A 17,750-nucleotide genomic window follows, 5' to 3' on the forward strand; every position below is an offset into this window, starting at 1 on the left:
GCGCGTCCGTGTGACGCGGCAGCGGAAGGGGGCGCCTGCGGCCTAACCCATCTTCGAGCCCGTGCGGAGTGCGGCTGGTGGTACACTCGGAGCCGCAGGAGTGTGGGAGGTGAAGGGGGAAGGAAAGGGAAAAGGGGTGGGGTGGGCTGTAGGGGATTGAGAGGCAGTGAGGTGGGGGTAGATATGTAGGGGGATGTGAGTTGAGGGGAGAGTGATGTGAGTTGTGGGGAGAGGCGGAGTGAATTGGGGTGGAGGGGCATGAGGTGGGGGAGGGATGTGGGGGGGTGACACCAGTTGGGAGAGGGGGGGAGTATGAATTGGGGGAGAGGGTGGTCAGGGGAGTGAGGTGGGGGGAGATATGTAGGAGGATGTGAGTTGAGGGGAGGGATCGGAGGGGGATGTGAGTTGTGGGGTGAGGCAGAGTGAATTGGGGCGGAGGGGCATGAGGTGGGGGAGGGATGTGGGGGGGTGACACCAGTTGTGGGGAGAGAGGCTGAGGGGGAGTGTGAGTTGGGGAGAGGGTGGACAGGGGAGTGAGGTGGCAGGGGGTATTAGTAAACAGAAATTCCTGGCAGAAAGGTCAACCTCAATCGAGAGGGCAGTAGAAAGGGTGAGATGGAATCACGTTAATATATTGGGATTTTCAGCCGAAATTCATAGGAGTTGGAAACAAATAGAATGGATAGCAAACTGGCCCAAACCTGAAACCAATGGGTTTTAAAGGGGGCAGAGGACAACATCGAAGGAGGTGTTAAATGGGGATTGTTCTGGAACCACTGTGCTCTATTTACGTCAATAGTATGGGGTTAGGAATTGAAACTACAATCCAAAATCTGAGGGTGGCACCTAAATCAAGTTTGGTGGATGATGCAGTTGTCACTGAGAATGACACAAGAAGTGGGAAGACATTACAGGAACCTAAGTAAAATATAACGTATGTGGGGTAATCCGTTACTGTAGGTGGGCAGTGTGGGACCTGCAGACTCCGCGGACCAACGCGGCAGGAAGTGCTTATGGATTGGGTGGGTCATGTGGGAGGTGATCTGCTCCTTTGGCTGTCTGTGCTGTATGTTTCTGGTGCATGGACTTGAGGTTCTCAATACCATCTCCAATGCTGCTGCTTTGCCTGTAGTGATTGTGGGCCAGGGATTCCCATTTGTCCAGGTGCACCATAAAATTTCAGTGAGATGTTTTTTTTTCCCCCTGCTCAGATCGTCTTGCAGTTAAGGCTAATGTACAGTCAGGCTTCTGAAGCAGACTAGAGGGACAACACCTTAGATTCTGCCTGGGTAATGTGCAACATTAAAGTCTCCAATTTCAGGTAAGTGGCTCTCCCTCTGTCCCTTTCCTCTCCTCTCCTCTCCTCTCCTGATTGAAACATATAAGATTATTAAGCGATTGGACACGCTGGAGGCAGGAAGCATGTTCCCGCTGATGGGTGAGTTCAGAACCAGAGGCCACAGTTTAAGAATAAGGGGTAGGCCATTTAGAACGGAGTTGAGGAAAAACTTTTTCACCCAGAGAGTGGTGGATATGTGGAATGCTCTGCCCCAGAAGGCAGTGGAGGCCAAGTCTCTGGATGTTTTCAAGAAAGAGATGGATAGAGCTCTTAAAGATGGCAGAATCAAAGGTTATGGGGATAAGACAGGAACTTAATACTGATAGTGGATGATCAGCCATGATCACAGTGAATGGCGGTGCTGGCTCGAAGGGCTGAATGGCCTACTCCTGCACCTATTGTCTATTGTCCTGATCTTAATTTTTCCTAGAGTTACTCCATATGCTCCCCATACTCTTTCCACTGTTTCTCCTCCCACCCCCAGCTGTTGCCAAGAATCTCTCCCCACCGCCCACCGTCACATTTCCTACGCTTCACCTTCACTCCTATGAGATTTCATCATCTGCAGCCCTCTGTTGTTTCTACCTATCACTATTTTCACTCTCCCCCTCCTCTATTACGGCCCCTTACCTGGATCCACCCATAGCTTCAAACACGAGAAAATCTGTAGATGCTGGAAATCCAAGCAACACACACACACAAAATGCTGGAGGAAAAGAGTAAGCAGTCGATGTTCCGGGCCGAGACCCTTCAGCAGGACTGGAAAAAAAGAGATGAGAAGCCAGGCTAGAAGGTGGGGAGAGGGTAGGAAGAGGTACAAGGTGGTAGGTGATAGGTGAAACTGGGAGAGGGGGTGAAGTAAAGAGCTGGGAAGTTGGTGAAAGAGATGAGGGGCTGGAGAAGGAGGAATCTGATAGGTGAGGGCAGAAGACCATGGAAGAAAGGGAAGAGGGAGGAGCACCAGAGGGAAGTGATGGGAAGGAGATAAGGTGAGAGAGGGAGATAGAAATGGGGAATGGTGAAGTGGGGGGGGGGCAATTACTGGAAGTTTGAGAGATCGATGTTCATGCCATCAGGTTGGAGGCTACCCAGGCAGAATATAAGATGTTGTTCCACCAACCTGAGTGTGGCCTTATTGCGGCAGAAGAGGAGGCCATGGATTGACATGTCAGAGTCTGACCTATCTTTTTTTCCCAGTCCTGATGAAGGGTCTCGGCCCGAAACATCGACTGCTTACTATAGCTTGCTAGCTTTTGCTCTACTTCTTCTGCTGATCTTTTTATAATGTCTCCCTTCTATCTTTCAGTCCAAATGAAGGGACTCAACCCAAAACATTGACTGCCCATTCCCTTCCACAGATTCTGCCTGACTGACTGAGTTCTCCCAGCATCTTGTTTGTTGTTCCAGAATCCAGGGTCTGCAGTCTCTTTGTCTTCAAGTCTTCAGACTTGTTTGCTGTACTTATCCAATAACTTTAGAAGGTCCCTCTGAACACCAACACCTTTCAATTTTCACCATTTAATAAAAACTCTACCATTCTATTTCTACCAAAGTAATTATCTCATTCTAATCCATCAGCCATACCCCTGTCCATTCATTTAGCTTGCCCATATTCTCTGGAAGCTTCTCTGCATCCTCCTGTCAGTCCACACTAACACCCTGCTTTATATCATTTACAGGCGCAAATTGATCGCTCCCCTCATCCACATCATTAATGTCGATATCGGAACTACGCTGGTTTCAAAGATTCCAAACCCAAAAATGACCTGTCTATTCCTGCTCTCTGGATTCTCTCAGTTTAACAACCTTCAATTCACATCACCATGTTACTTCCAGTTTCCACATGGTCCCATTTTGTTTAAATTGCCGCCTGTTAAACTTTATTGACGTCCTTCTGAAATTACAGATCACCATACCCACTAATTCTGCATGGATACAACCTCAAGAACTCTTATAGAGCTGTAGCACATGATTGCACTTTTCTAAATGCACATTGACCATGCTCAGTCTTACTATTTTTAAGTGTCCATTAATCATTTCCTTAATAATAAACTTCAGCATCTCCTCTATTACTGATGTGTAGTTCCCTACATTCTTCTCTTTAAAGTTGTGGAGTTATATTTGATGCTTTCCAATACGTAGGAACAATTCTGAAGTTCGTGGAAGTTTGGGGAATAGGAAGTTCATTTCCAGTGATGTTATGGGGATGAAACTGGACCCTCTCACGGTGGTGTCTGAAAAGAGGATGCTGTCCAAGTTGCATGCCATCTTGGACAATGTCTCCCATCCACTACATAATGTACTGGTTGGGCACAGGAGTACATTCAGCCAGAGACTCATTCCACCGACATGCAGCACAGAGCGTCATAGGAAGTCATTCCTGCCTGTGGCCATCAAACTTTACAACTCCTCCCTTGGAGGGTCAGACACCCTGAGCCATTAGGCTGGCCCTGGACTTATTTCCTGGCATAATTTACATATTACTATTTAACTATTTATGGTTCTATTAATATTTAATTATTTATGGTGCAACTGTAACAAAGAACAATTTCCCCCTTTATCAATAAAGTATGACTATGACTATTTGATCACTTGATTAGATGGGGCATGAACAGGTGCGTGGAGCTGACTGACTCTGCTGTAAATGATATGTTGTATTTTGCCTCTGTCCTTTCTTTAGTCTCATTCTTTCCAAAATGTACACCTTGCTCTTTTGTCGATTTTGATCCTCTCTGTTAGACCTTTGCCTCCTGGGATGGGGGAGGCAGAAGATCTGGCTTCTTCCTGTTGCCGTCTATCCGGTGGGTGTGGCTGTGTTTTGATTTGCCTTGGCTGATTATCTTATTTACCCACTGACAGATAACAGGGTCTGAAGCGGAGCCATGCCTCTGTTCGGCAATGTCTTTAGTCCGAAGAAAACACCGCCCAGAAAGTCAGCTTCTCTTTCCAGTTTACATACGGTACGCTGCGATTTGGGGGGGTTCTGCTTGTTCATCTCCTGAAAAATCCTATTAAAGAACTGTCATTCAGAGAAACATTTAACATTTGTAGATCTATATCTTTGTTTAGGGAGAGTCATTTCTATTGCCAGATGTAATGATCGATAATAGGAAGACCTGACGATTGCACTTGCAATCTGTTTTTCTGAGCCATAGGCTGAAGCGATGCCCCTTTGGGGACGATGTGGGGTGAGGGAGCTGGCTGATAGTTTTCCTGCATGAGGAATTGTCACTTGTGTTGCCCTTCTGAGCGTCTGGTGACTGTTGTCTTCTACAGCTGGATCGTGTGACCCGGGAGGTTGAACTGGGACTGGATCACGGTGCTCCTGTGATGAATATTGGAGGACAGAGCCTGAAGTTTGACAATGGGCAGTGGATATCAGGTTAGTTCGGCTAGTTCTTAAACATTAGCAGAATACAATTGCAGCAATACTCTTGCCAATGAACATGAGAATCTTCATTCAGTTTTAATTTTTTTATTACTTTGTTTTCCCTCGATCATGAACCTTCCTCAGTTGTGTGCTCACTGTATCCATTATAGTTACAAAGCATGGAAACCGGCACCTTAGCCCACCGAGAGCACCCATTTTACACAACCGAATGGTCAAAATTAAGCCTAATAACAAGGGTCTAAAAATACTAACTGGTCCTTTATAATTACCACTGAGAATAGGATTGTTCACCATTAGTTGAACACGGTCGCGCAGTGGTTAGTGATTTACAGTCCCAGCGACCCGGGTTCAATTGCCGCCACTGCCTGTAAGGAGTTTGTATGTTCTCCCCGTGACCATGTGGCTTTGCTCCGGGTGCTCTGGTTTCCTCCAAAGACATACTGGTCAGTAGGTTAATTGGGCATTGTAAATTGTTCCGTGATTAGGCCAAGGTTAAATCAGGGTTGCTTGGCCACATGACTTGAAGGGCAGGAAATGTTTACTCCATGCTGTATCTCAATAAATAAATAAAATTTGATCCAGACTGGGGAGACCCACATACCCAGATACAAAAGAGATCACTGAAAACTATACAAAGTAGGGAAGCTATGACTTATTTAAACTTAGATACAGCCTTGTGTCCCACCCTGCCAGGTCACCCTCTCTCTCTAACCTTAAGCTCCACGCCCCTCACTTCTCCATCTCCCATACCTACCCTTAAGCCTGAGCTCCTCACCCCTCTCTCCTCCAGCCTCTCATCTACATCCGTCCACCCTTCCCCTAACCAATTGCCCTCATCCCCACAAAATCCCTTTTTATTGTCCTGGCGTTCCAATCAGCCTTCCCCAGATTCCACCACTCGCCTGCATTAGAGGAACTTTACAATAACCTACCAATCTGCACATTTTCGGTATGTGGGAAGAAGTGGTAGCATCTGTGGGGAAAGTGCGAAAATACCACACTACACCAGACAGCACTCGAGTTTGGGAACTGCGAGACAACAGTTCTTGTAGCTATCCCACCCCTTGGCCCTTCTTTTCACCCCCCCCAGACACAAATAAGTCAGGATTCCCCTTCCCCTCACCTCCCTCTCAAAACACCAATAACTTGGAGTGATGTCATGCCCAAATTTCACCCCCTCCTGTTTCGGTGTTAATAGAATTATAGCAAATTACATGGTGCAAGGCAGCCATTCATTCAGTGTCAATGTGTGTGTTGGCTGAAGAAGAGAAATACTAAACGCATTGCCACCCTCCTGCACCAGCTTCGTGGTTCTTAAGAGATTACCTCCAAATTCTCTTAAAATGTTATGGGGGTTTCAATTTTATGAAAGTCTATTCCTCTTAAGGTACAGATTTCCACCACCCTTCAGAAAACTCTTTTCCTCATCTTCTCGCCTATTCATAGAACATAGAATAGCACAGCACAGTATTGGCCCTTTGGCCCATAATATTCTGCTGACCTGTTTCTACCGATTCCTTCATACGTGTATCCCTTCATTAATGGTGTCCTTGGTATAGGGGCGTTCTCTTTGGAATGCCATGATTCAGTACCTTGTCTTCACCATGATTCTCAATCACACCTTGCATGAAGTTTACCAATGATTTCACATTGTCCTTCTCCCTCAGCCTACCTGCCCCTCTATCTCAGCCTCTCTCCTTTGAAGGAGTGAGAGGACTGCAAAGGTTGGGTCGGAACGTTGGGAGGGAGCAGTGTCAATTTGAAAGGGGTTGAGTCAGAGTGCAAACCTCTCCCCTCTTGTCTCCCATTCTGACTCTCTTGCCTGCCCATCGCCCCTCTTTGGGGCTCCTCCCCGCTCTTCTTTCTTCCATGGCCTTCTATCCTCACCTATCAGAACCCCCCCCCCCCCACCTTCTCCAGCTCTGTACCTCTTTCACTACTCAACTTCCCAGCTCTTTATGTCATCCCTCTCTCTCCCGGTTTCATCTATCACCTTGTGTTTCTCCCTCCCCTTCCCCCACCTTTTAAAGTTACCCTCATCTTTTCTTTCTCCAGTCCTGCCGAAGCTCTTGGCCTGAAACGGCGACTGTACTTTGCCGCCTGGCCTGCTGAGTTCCTCCAACATTTTGTTTGTGTTGCTTGCATTTCCAGCATCTGCAGATTTTCTCTTGTTTCTGGCTCTCTTATTTCTGCTTTTTTCCCCACTGCTTCTAGATCTCCCCGATCTCTCTGTCTCTTCAGTCCCACTGCCTCTAGATCTCCCTGATCTCTGTCTCTTCAGTCCCACTGCCTCCAGATGTCCCCGATCTCTCTGTCTTTTCAGTTCCATTAATCAGGGCTTTGACATTGAATTTCTCAAAATAGTGTGTAGAGCCTTGCAGCATAGAACGAGCCCTTTGCCCCTTTGTGCTTCTGCCAGTCTACAGCAACCAATCCATACTAATTCTATTTGTCTGCATTTAGCTTTCAATGGCATAGGGTTTTGCTGCTAAATGGTTTCTAAATGTTGTGAGAATACTTGCTTCCTACGCTTCTTCAGGCAGCATCTCCTCTGCACCCTCTCCACTGCAATCACAACTTTCCTATTGTGTGGCGACCAGAACAGTGCACCTTACTCCGGTTCTGGCCTAATCTATCTTGGAACTCCCTGCTCCAACATCTCTGGAAAATAGAGACAAGTACGCTATATTTCGTCTTAACCACCTTGCTTTCCTGTGTTGTTGAATTCAAGGATCCTTGGATGTGTATACCAAAGTCCTTGTGTTCTTCTTAATCTGAGGGGGTCTTTCCCTTCATTGTGTAAATCCTGGCCTTCTGAATCCATAAAACTACATCACCTCACATTTTTCTTATTTTTTTATTTTTTTATTTTTTTTTATTATAATTTTATTTTTATTTGGATAAGGAATTCACAAATATCATGTACTTTTTTCACACATATAACCTTTTCCATTTTTTTATATGTATAAAACTACAATTATTTATACATTCTTAAGTACACATTGAGATGATATAAAAGGAAAATAAACATTTAAATAGATAATTATGTACTGTGGTAAATCTAACCTATTAGGCTAAGTAATGGAATTAGTTGTTAAGAAAAATGGTAATAATAGTTTCCATATAACCCTTCTGGACCATTTCCACTGGTCCAAAATGTTGTAAACAAGCCTATGTATCAACCATTGTAGGTATTTATATCCTAATTTGTTCATGCTTGCTCCTGCCCGCAGACATAATTATCCAATCCCTATGTACTTATTTACTTAATTTTTTCATTTTTTTATCCCTTTCCCAAATCTTTCCCTTTACTTGTGTTAATTCTCTATTTTCCAAAAGAAAACAAAAAAAAACAAACATTTAGACTAGGGGTGCTTACGTTAGCAATATTATTGTGTTGATGAGAAGAGCAGTATAAATCATTAGGAGAGTCACCTAAAGTCTGCTCGCATTGGGGTTATATATTCAATCCATTTATTCCAGATTTGATAAAATTTTTCTTTTTGAGTTCTCAGGGAGTAAGTCAACTTTTCCATTTTAAATATTTCCAAGATAATTTCGTACCAATCTTCTAATGTAGGTGGTATTGGATTTAGCCATTTTCTAGTGATTGATTTCTTACTTGCCGCTAAGAGGGCCTGAAGCAACTTTATATCTTCCTTCTGTTCAAGAAACAATACATGCCCCAAATAGAGCGTCTCAAAGTTCAGAGGTATCTGGGACCTAAGTACCTTAACTAATGTTCTATGAATACCTTCCCAAAATAGACTTAATTTAGGGCAATCCCAAAAAATATGAAAATGATTTGCCTCCTTGGAGCCGCACCTTCTCCAACACATCACATTTGTATCTTTATATTTTTCCTGATATGGGGTCTTGAAGTATCTTATAATGTTTTTCCAACAATGTTCTCTCCAAGTCAAAGAATTAGTCGAGGACCATTGAAAGCTGCAGATTTTCTCCCAAGCCTCCTCTGAAAGTACCAACCCCGCTTCTTTCTCCCACTTCTCTTTAATATACAGTGTATTTACATTTTTAGCATGGGAGAGTGCATTATATAATCAAGAAACTGATTTACTAGGTATTGAACTGCAAGCCGAATTCAGAATCTTGAAAAATTCTAATTCTACTGTTGATAGGTCTGTATATCTACAACTCTGGTTAACGTAGTTTCGTACTTGAAGGTACCTAAAAAAGTCATTATGTTCTAGGCCATGTTTGTCCTGCAGGATTTGGAAACTTTGTAATACTCTTTTATCTATAAATGAGAGGTAGGTTGTAAGACCTTTCTTTATCCATAGCTCAAATCTTTTATCTCCTCTGTTGGGAAGGAATTCGGTATCATATGCACACCATCTAAAGAGTTTTAACATGTAATTAATTCCACATGAATTAACCACCTTCTGCCATACTTTTAATGTAAGATTTATCCAAGCGTTTTTAAATTTTTCCAACTGGGCCATCAATCCTTTGTCAGCTATTGAGGCCTGAAGAGGAAAACTGTCAACTAATCCAAATTCTATTTCCTTCCATCTAGCCTTATATTCCCTATTACACCAATATAACAGAGGGGTTATCTGTGAGGCATAAAAATAATTTCTCAGGCAAGGAAGAACCATACTTCCTCCTTCCTTCCCTAACTGTAAGGTGTTATATCGAATTCTAGGTTTCTTTCCTTGCCAAATGAAGCAGGAAATCCATTTGTCCCATTCCCTGAATTGATTATCATCCACCTCCCCTGGTAAAGTACGGAAAAGATACAATAACCGAGGAAGAATATTCATTTTTATAGTATTTATCCTTGAATTTAAACTTAAAAAGGGGATAAGATTCCATCTATGCATATCTGCTTTTATCTCTGAGATTAATGGCCCATAATTTACCTGTGACAGTGTTGAAAGATCCTTTGGCAGGGTTATTCCTAAATATTTTAATGATTTAGCTTCCCACTTAAGATCATATGTATCCTGCAATTTTTTGGATGGTGTATAATTTAGGGACATAACTTGCGTTTTCTTTACATTTATTTTATAACCTGATATTTTCCCAAAGTCATCCAACAGTGTAAACAATCCTATAAATGATTTTTGTGGTTCACTCAGATAGACCAAAACATCATCTGCGAATAACACCACTTTCTGTTCAATCCCTGCCACCTTGTTACATTTTACGATTTCGCTCTGTCTTATTAGTTGGGCAAGTGGTTCAATATATAGCGCAAAAAGGAGAGGAGAAATTGGGCATCCCTGTCTAGTGCCTCTCTCTAAGATGAAGGAGTCAGAGAGGTCCCCATTTATCTTAATTCGGGCTGTAGGGCTGTCATATAGAGTCTGAATTACTTTAATAAACTTTTCTTGAAAGCCGAATCTTCCTAACACTCTGTATAGGAATGCCCAACTAACCGAATCAAAAGCTTTCTCAGCGTCCAATCCTACTACCATTGTCTCTGTCTCGTTCTTATTAACCTGTTCTAATATGTGCAGAGTTCTCCTTATGTTGTCCTGTGTTTGCCTTTGTTGAATAAATCCAGTCTGGTCTAAGTGGATTAGGCCAGGTAAAAGCTTTTCCAATCTGCGTGCTAATATAGATGTAAATAGTTTGTAATCTAAGTTAAGAACACTAATTGGCCGATAATTGCCACATTCTAGTTTATCTTTACCCTCTTTAGGAATAACTGAAATAATCGCTTATCTCCAGGAAGGTGGAGTTTCTCCTCTCTGCAAGATCCAATTAAAGGTGTTAAGTAGTAATGGGGCTAACTGTGTCTTCAGGGACTTGTACCACTCTGAGGTAAACCCATCAGAACCCGGGGACTTTCCAGCCTTTAACCTAGAGATGGCCACGTTCAGTTCTTTGACAGTTACTGGTTCTAATAAACTTTCATTTTGTAAATCTGTAAGTTTAGGTAGATCTAAAAAATTCAATACACTGTCTATATAGGGCTCATTGGGGGGCCTGGGGTTGGGAGTACAGCTCTCGATAATATGTTTCAAAACTCTCTTGAATTTTCCCTATTGTACTCTCCACAAGCTTTGTCTTTGGATTCTTTATTTTATGAATTGTATTGTCTGCTTGTTGTTTTCGTAATTTATATGCTAATAATCTAGTTGATTTACCTCCTACTTCATAATTCTTTTGTCTCAGGTAAAGAAAATTTCTTTGAGTTTCCAACGTATAAATATCCTCAATTTCACTTTGCAATTTCCTAATTTCCTGTTTTCGATTTGAATTACTTTTGTTGCTATCTACAACTTGAAGTTGTTTTAATTTTCCTTGAAGGTCTGCTAATTTTTGTGCATTGATTTTTTTCATGTGAGTGGTAATGTAAATAATTTTCCCTCTCAGTACAGCTTTCAATGTATCCCATAAGATCACTGGTGATGTTTCTCCCGTGTCATTAAGGTCTAGATATTCTTTGATTTCTCCCCTTAATCTCTCCATTACTTTCGGGTTATTGAGTATATGTGAGTTTAGCCTCCATAGTGTTTTCCTCATTTTCCTTTCCAGGATTAGAGACATAGAGACTGGGCTATGATCCGATAGATCAATTGTTGCAATATTACAGTTTTTTATCCTGAGTCTATCTGTATTAAAGATAAAGAAATAGTCTATCCTTGAATAGGCTGAATGAGGGAAAGAGTAATATGTATAATCTTTACTAGTAGGGTGTAATTCCCTCCAGACATCTATAATTCCCAACTCCTCCATCAATGAATTCACTTTCCGAGTCAGAGGTTTATTCTGAGTAACTATTCTTGAAGAATCTAATATAGGATTTAATCTAATATTAAAATCCCCTCCACAAATTACTACCGCTTGAGAACTGACCATTAGGTCAAAAATGTGTCTATAAAATGACCATTCACAACCTGGAGGAGCATAAACATTCAGCAATGTTATTTCTGTACCTTCTATTCTTCCTGTGATTTTTACAAACCGTCCTTCTTTGTCTCTAGTCTCTGAAATATGTTCATAATTAAGAGTACTTGATATTAAAGTAGCTACCCCTCTTTTGTGACTCAATTTATATGATGAATAAAATACATGCTTAAAGCCCGTTCTTTTTAATTTTCCATGTTCAGATTGGCTCATATGTGTCTCCTGGAGGAAAGCTATTTGTGCCCTCTCTTTTTTTCAATTTAGACATAATCTTATTTCTTTTAATTGGATTCAAAACCCCATTAACCTTATAGGAAATTATTTTTACCAATTCAGTTTGCATTTTTCTCTAGTAGAAAAAAAACACTCTCCTTTTCTAACCAAACAGTAAGCAATCCCTTCTCAACAGTAAACCAAGACATATAACCACATCCTAGACATTTTTGAACGTGCAACATTTGAAAATTTTTCCCGACTTCCCACAGTGAGGCCTGAGCACCGACCCGCCTCAGTTCAGAGGGATAACCTCTATCTTCACCCTGTGTTAGAGGGCCCTCAACAGTTTGAATAATCATAGAGAATTTTCTCCTATTTATGTCTCGACCATATTGCTATCATTCAAGTTATTCCGTCTAGTTTATTTTCAGTTACCAGTTTTTATTTTACCTTTAAGTCCGATTTACTCTTTTCAGTCATTTCTCTTAATTAATCTGTGTTCTCTGTACATTCGCGTCTGAATATTTGCAGCTTTTCCTTGTAGTTTGACACTCTGGTTCGTGTGGAGCGTCCTCGCCGCACTAACTGCCACGACTTCTGCCGAATCCTCTCCAGTAGCGACTCCGGTTGGGTGATAACTTTAATAGGTAGTCCCCGGTCCGCCAGGTCCAATGTTGCCTCCTCCACCGTAGCGTAAGTTTTTGTCCCTTCGTCGTAAAAGACTCTCAGCCGAGCTGGATACAGGGTCTGGAACCTGATGTTGTTTTCCTTCAGGACTCTCCGTGTTTCCGTATATTCCTTCCGTCTGGCAAGAATCCCCGGTGCGTAGTCGTGGTCTAAACTGATTTTACAGTTGTTCCACATGAAACCTTTCTTTTGCCATGCCTTTTTAAGCACCTCTTCCTTCGTTCTGTAACTGAGAAATCTGACCAGAATTGACCTGGGCTGGGCGCCTGCTGGAGGCTGTGGTGCCAACGCGCGGTGAGCTCTTTCTATCTGTAGGTCTTTTGCGGCCGGTATATCAAGGTTCTCTCTAAGTAGCTTCTCCACGAAGGGAATCATCAATCCGGGTTTACCTTCAGTTCCTTCGGGAACTCCGTAAATCCTCACATTTTCCCTTCTCGAGCGGCCTTCTTGATCTATTAGTTTCCACTGGAGCTGGTCTTGCAGCTTCAGCATTTCTGCTATCACCTCCTCTGCGTTTTGTAGCTTCTCTTCAATTCCAACAATCCTCGCTTCGGCTTCATCTATCCACGAGTTAGTTTTTACTATTTCTCCTTTAATATCTTCCAGCTGTTTGCTGTTACCTTGTCGGAACTCGCGAATCTCTCCGAGAATCAAGGACAGAGTCATCGATTCCCCCTCATTATCTCCGTCCTGGCTTGCCGTGGGGGAGCTAGGCCCGTTGCCTTGCTGCGTCTCTTTATGTTTATCAGCCTTCGGAGCGGACTTTTTAATCTTGTTCTTAGACATCATCCTTGCCCCTTTTATTAATATGGTTATACAATATTAAGTATTTGTCTAAATTCGATTATGGGGCAGTTTACCTTCTTTTTTGTCGAGAGACCTTTTCCTTACGCCACCATTCCCTTGATGACCCGGAAGTCCTCGCTCATCACCTCACATTTTTCAAGATTAAATTCCCTGTGTCATTGTGATCTCAGACTGTCTTCTCACATCAGCGACTTTAATGCCCTCTGTAAACTTCCACGTTCCTCTTTGTTCCCATCCTCATCACTATCGTATCCAACACGAACCTTTCTCTATCCCGTGGTCTTGCTGTGCTTCAGAGTCTGTGCGTGATGGTGGGCCGCACAAGGAGGTTCAGCGCCTGCGGAAGCGTAATCAGCAGCTGGAGGAGGAGAACAATCTTCTGCGGCTGAAGATTGACATCCTGCTGGACATGGCGAGTACCTGCGAGACATGGCGAGTGGGGTTGGCGCACAGGACCGATGGTCTGGGTCTGTTGGGAGAAGGGGAAGAGTGTGGCGTTGGCATGGGGTGAGCTGAGAGTGTGGGGCTGGGGAGGGGGGGAAGGCTAAGCGTGTGGGACTAGCCAGCGGTAGAGTGTGGGGTTGTGGTGGGGCAAGGTGAGGGTACAGGGAAGGGCAAGGGTATGGGAGGGGGAGGTGGGGAGTGGGAAGGGGATTTGTGAGGGTGGGGTTGGACTTGAGGAGTAAGCCCCGCAAGCCTGCTCCATCATTCAGTGTGCCTTTTCTTGACTGGTTCCTGTAGCCCTCAACCCCAGGATCTTTCATGGACATCAGCTTTCTCTTTAACACCCCCAATGATCAAGACTTCATAACCCTCCAGGATAGAGAATTAAGAGATTTGCCACCATCTGCAAAAAGTTCCTGCAAACCCCAGTTTTAAATGATCTGTAACCATGTCCACTTGTTCAAGATCCTCCCATTGGTGGAAACGTCTTGAGATATACCCTCGAAAACCCACTTCTGATCTCTTGTATCGCAACAAGATTGCCCCTCATTCTTACAAACTCCAAAGCGTTCAGGTCTCATTTCTTTAGCTGCTTGTGACAGGACAATCCTCTTATCCCAGGAATCAGCCTACTCAGTCTCTTTTGGACCATCTCTAATGCAATTATACCTTTTAAATAAGGAGATTAAAACTGCATAGTACTGCAGGTGCAATGTCACCAATATCCAGTACAATTGTGCAAGATCACCCTGTATCTAAATCCAGCTCTCTTACAGCAAAAGCGATTTTATTAACCAGTTATGTAATGCTGAGGCTTTATAAAGTGTTGGTCAGACTGCATTTGGAGTATTGTGATCAGTTTTGGGCCCCTGATCTAAGAAAGGATGTGCTGGCACTGGAGAAGCTCCAGGGGAGGTTCACGAGAATGATCCCAGAAACGAAAGGGTTAACATATAAGGAGCGTTTAATGGCTCTGGGCCTGCACTCACTGGGGTTTAGAAGAACAAGGGGGAGAATTTCATTGAAACCTATTAAATATTGAAAGGCCTAGGTAGAATGGATTAGGGGACGTTTCCTCTAATTGAGTCTAGGATTAGAGGGCACAGCCTCAGAATAGAGGGATGTCCATTTAGAGCCGAGATGAGGAGGAATTTCTTTAGCCAGAAGGTAATGAATCTCTGGAACTCATTGCTGTGGAGGCCAAATCATTGGGTATATTTAAATCGGGGGTTGATAGGCTTTTGATTAGTCAAGACATCAAAGGTTAATGGGAGAAGGCAGGAGAATGAGCTTAAGAAGGGGTAGTAAATCGGTCATGATGGAACGGCAGAGCAGACTCTGTGGGCTGAAGGCAGTAACTCTGCTCCTAAGTCTTATGGTCTCATTGCAGCTGCCTGCTGGATTTTTGCACAAGAACATTAAGATCCCTCAGTATTTTGGCTTATCAGCAATCTCTCTTCATTCAGGTGCTGTGGCTCGGATAGGGTGTTATGGAGTGAGGATGGGGTCAGGGAGGGGGATGTGGTCCAGAACGGCCTTATGTGGGAACAGAGACCCCGAGTCCATTAACACTACATAGAATGAGGGAACTGCAGCTGAAGCAAGGCTCACTAGAATTGGCGATTGATGGGGTAGTTAGTTTTCAAGATGGTAGAATGCTTGGAGAGCTCTGGGTGATAATTTTTTTCTTACAGCTCTCTGAAACCACGGCAGAATCACACCTGATGGAGAAGGAGCTGGAGGAACTGAAAACTCACAACCGCAAGAGGAAATGAGGGGAGCTGCAATGAGGCTGCAGACCGAATGACAGAAGCACTTTGTCTGGGGAGAGGGCCGAGGAGGGACTGCTCGTCAGCACTAGGAATGGGTTGCCGTGTATGCCACTGCATCTGAGTGTCCCCACACAAGGCCCATCACATTGTATCTCCAGTCAGTCTCTCAAAGTGGCACCATTGTCCAATAGCCAAATCCTTCACCCAATGGGGCAGAGTGAGACTTTGAGAACATCAGCAACATTCAGTTTCACAGGCGTCCTTCATTGTCAGAAACCTCCAGTGGTGTGTGCTTCAGGCACAGGGTACCCCACACAATTGTCGTTCGACCATTATTGGCCTTCAAGCCGATTTCATTAACGACATCTCTGCTCTAATTAACGGTGAATCCATGTGTAGAGACACACACAGACTCACCTTTGCAGACATGCACTCACCTTACACTCCAGTGTCTGTCTAGGGAGGTTGTCCATTGCTATTTGCCTGAAGTTACAATGCATCCATTCCTGAATCTCTTCTTGTAAAAGGGATTGCTGATCCAGTCCTGTTTATATCAGTTAATCTTCACCCTCAAAGCAGCCCCTCTCAATTTTCCCCTTAATGATATACTTTCTATTTTTTTATCTATTGATTTCATAATTTTCTGCATCAGACTTTGTGAGCCTTATTTTGGGCCAGCCAGTCCTTCCCATCCACTTGTGGGGTTTATACAGCGGTGATGGCAAATAGCTGCCCCGAGTACAAATGGTGCCTTATGCCTTGCTGCTGCTCTGTGCTAAATGTTGGAGTGTACTGTACGTTTATGTTCCTTTGCCCCGCTGGGGTGAAGCATCTCGCAGTCATTACATTCACCTCTTCGCTTTCCCAGTTGAATTTCTGTAACAACGAACAAACTTGCTGCTGAAAAGAGCAGCATTGTCTTTTTTTCTGTTTACTTTCTTTTGTGATTTCTCTGTTTTACTCCTTTATTGGTGCAGAAGGCATTAACTATTGCTTTTTTTTAACTTTTGAGTTAAGGTTGAAGCAATACATGTGTTTTTAAACCAAAGCCTTATTTCCATGTGATTGTATTTATTTCAGATTTGAATTAAAATATTCCCAAATGCTTAAAGTCCCAGAGTTGCCACTTCCACCACAGTTTTGTTACTCTGGAGTCGACAACACTGCTGTGGACAGGTGATGAAGCTGAGATTCTGCAACAGGTTGTGAACCATCCAGCAAAAGCCATGGGGCAATTGAGCAGATTTTGGTGGAAGTGGCTCAGGTTGAAAGTTCAGGTTCAGGCCAGAACATGGAGAACTCCTCACTCAACAGCCGTGTCCGGGGACCTCTAACAGTCACAGAGGACTGCAGCTTTGCATCTTGCACAAGTCCTGGGTTGAGGGTTAACTCAGCTAGAGCAGGGGCTCCCAACCTGGGGTTCACAGACTCCTCAGTTAATGGCAGGGTCCGTGGTATAAAAAAGATTGGGAACCCTTGGGCTAGAGTATTCCCAGTTCAGTAAATAACAGCTGAATGTCAAGATGGTATCCAAAGGAACCATCCTGGAATTGTGGAACAGTACAAAAGTCATTTCAGTCCGTAGTGCAGAGACACAAGACTGCAGATGCTGGAATCTGGAGCAACAAACAACCTGCAGTTGTGATACAGGATTTCAAACTAAAATGTTGGTAATTTCTTCCCCTTTTTCCACTACCCCCCAGAGATACTACTTAACCCGCTAAGCTTCCCCAACAGATTGTTGCTTTGGTCCATAGTACCTCTGCCAATTTGGAACTGTAAAACATTAAATAGTTGAAATCTATGTATTGCATAATTGCACAGGAAAGTCTAGATTTAGTCAGCATTAATAGAAACCCGACTAACCGGGCAGGAATGAAGACTGAACTTTTAAAGATATATGTAGGAGGAATAGAAAGATAAGAAAGGAGTCAGAGAACAATGATGGTTGTAGAAGGGGTGATATAGCAAGGGAGGAGAAGTCAATATAGTTGGAGTTTTAAGATAAAATTCGTGTGTTCCAATGATTAAGTGTGTTTATCAGAAATTTCCAGATTTCAGGAAGAAAATGGAGTAGTGTGATTAGAGACATGAAGTAACAGAATTATTGTTCTGGTGGATTTTAATTGTCTACATGTGGATTAGGACATGAAAAGAAAAGAAAATGGAATTTTGAATCAATACAGGGCAAAGGTTCTGCTTGTGGTGAACTCCA

General features: G+C 43.3%; 1 protein-coding gene across 3 annotated transcripts; it reads left to right on the forward strand.

The window, feature by feature from the left end:
• Nucleotides 1–2: 2 nt before the first annotated feature.
• Nucleotides 3–16,619, forward strand: cby1 (chibby 1, beta catenin antagonist). Of its 3 annotated transcripts, none has more exons than XM_072271824.1 (6): nucleotides 3–109; nucleotides 1,212–1,321; nucleotides 4,199–4,299; nucleotides 4,616–4,721; nucleotides 13,616–13,731; nucleotides 15,458–16,619. In XM_072271824.1, the coding sequence occupies exons 3-6, from the start codon at nucleotides 4,222–4,224 to the stop codon at nucleotides 15,536–15,538; spliced, it is 381 nt and encodes a 126-aa protein (XP_072127925.1). In that variant the 5' UTR covers nucleotides 3–109; nucleotides 1,212–1,321; nucleotides 4,199–4,221; the 3' UTR covers nucleotides 15,539–16,619. The 3 variants fall into 3 exon arrangements, with proteins under 3 accessions (XP_072127925.1, XP_072127926.1, XP_072127927.1); XM_072271825.1 differs by lacking the exon at nucleotides 3–109 and adding an exon at nucleotides 541–610; XM_072271826.1 differs by lacking the exon at nucleotides 3–109 and adding an exon at nucleotides 681–934.
• The last annotated feature ends 1,131 nt before the right edge of the window (nucleotides 16,620–17,750 follow it).

The sequence above is a fragment of the Mobula birostris genome, chromosome 11 (assembly GCF_030028105.1).
Source record: "Mobula birostris isolate sMobBir1 chromosome 11, sMobBir1.hap1, whole genome shotgun sequence".
NCBI lineage: Eukaryota > Metazoa > Chordata > Chondrichthyes > Myliobatiformes > Myliobatidae > Mobula > Mobula birostris.

Bases quoted from the DNA above. Each gene is read 5' to 3' on its own strand.
- cby1 (XM_072271824.1), top strand. From the start codon at position 4,222: ATGCCTCTGTTCGGCAATGTCTTTAGTCCGAAGAAAACACCGCCCAGA. The intron at 4,722-13,615 runs GTTAGTTCGGCT...GCTGTGCTTCAG, and splicing joins CAATGGGCAGTGGATATCAG to AGTCTGTGCGTGATGGTGGG. The intron at 13,732-15,457 runs GCGAGTACCTGC...TTTTTCTTACAG, and splicing joins TTGACATCCTGCTGGACATG to CTCTCTGAAACCACGGCAGA.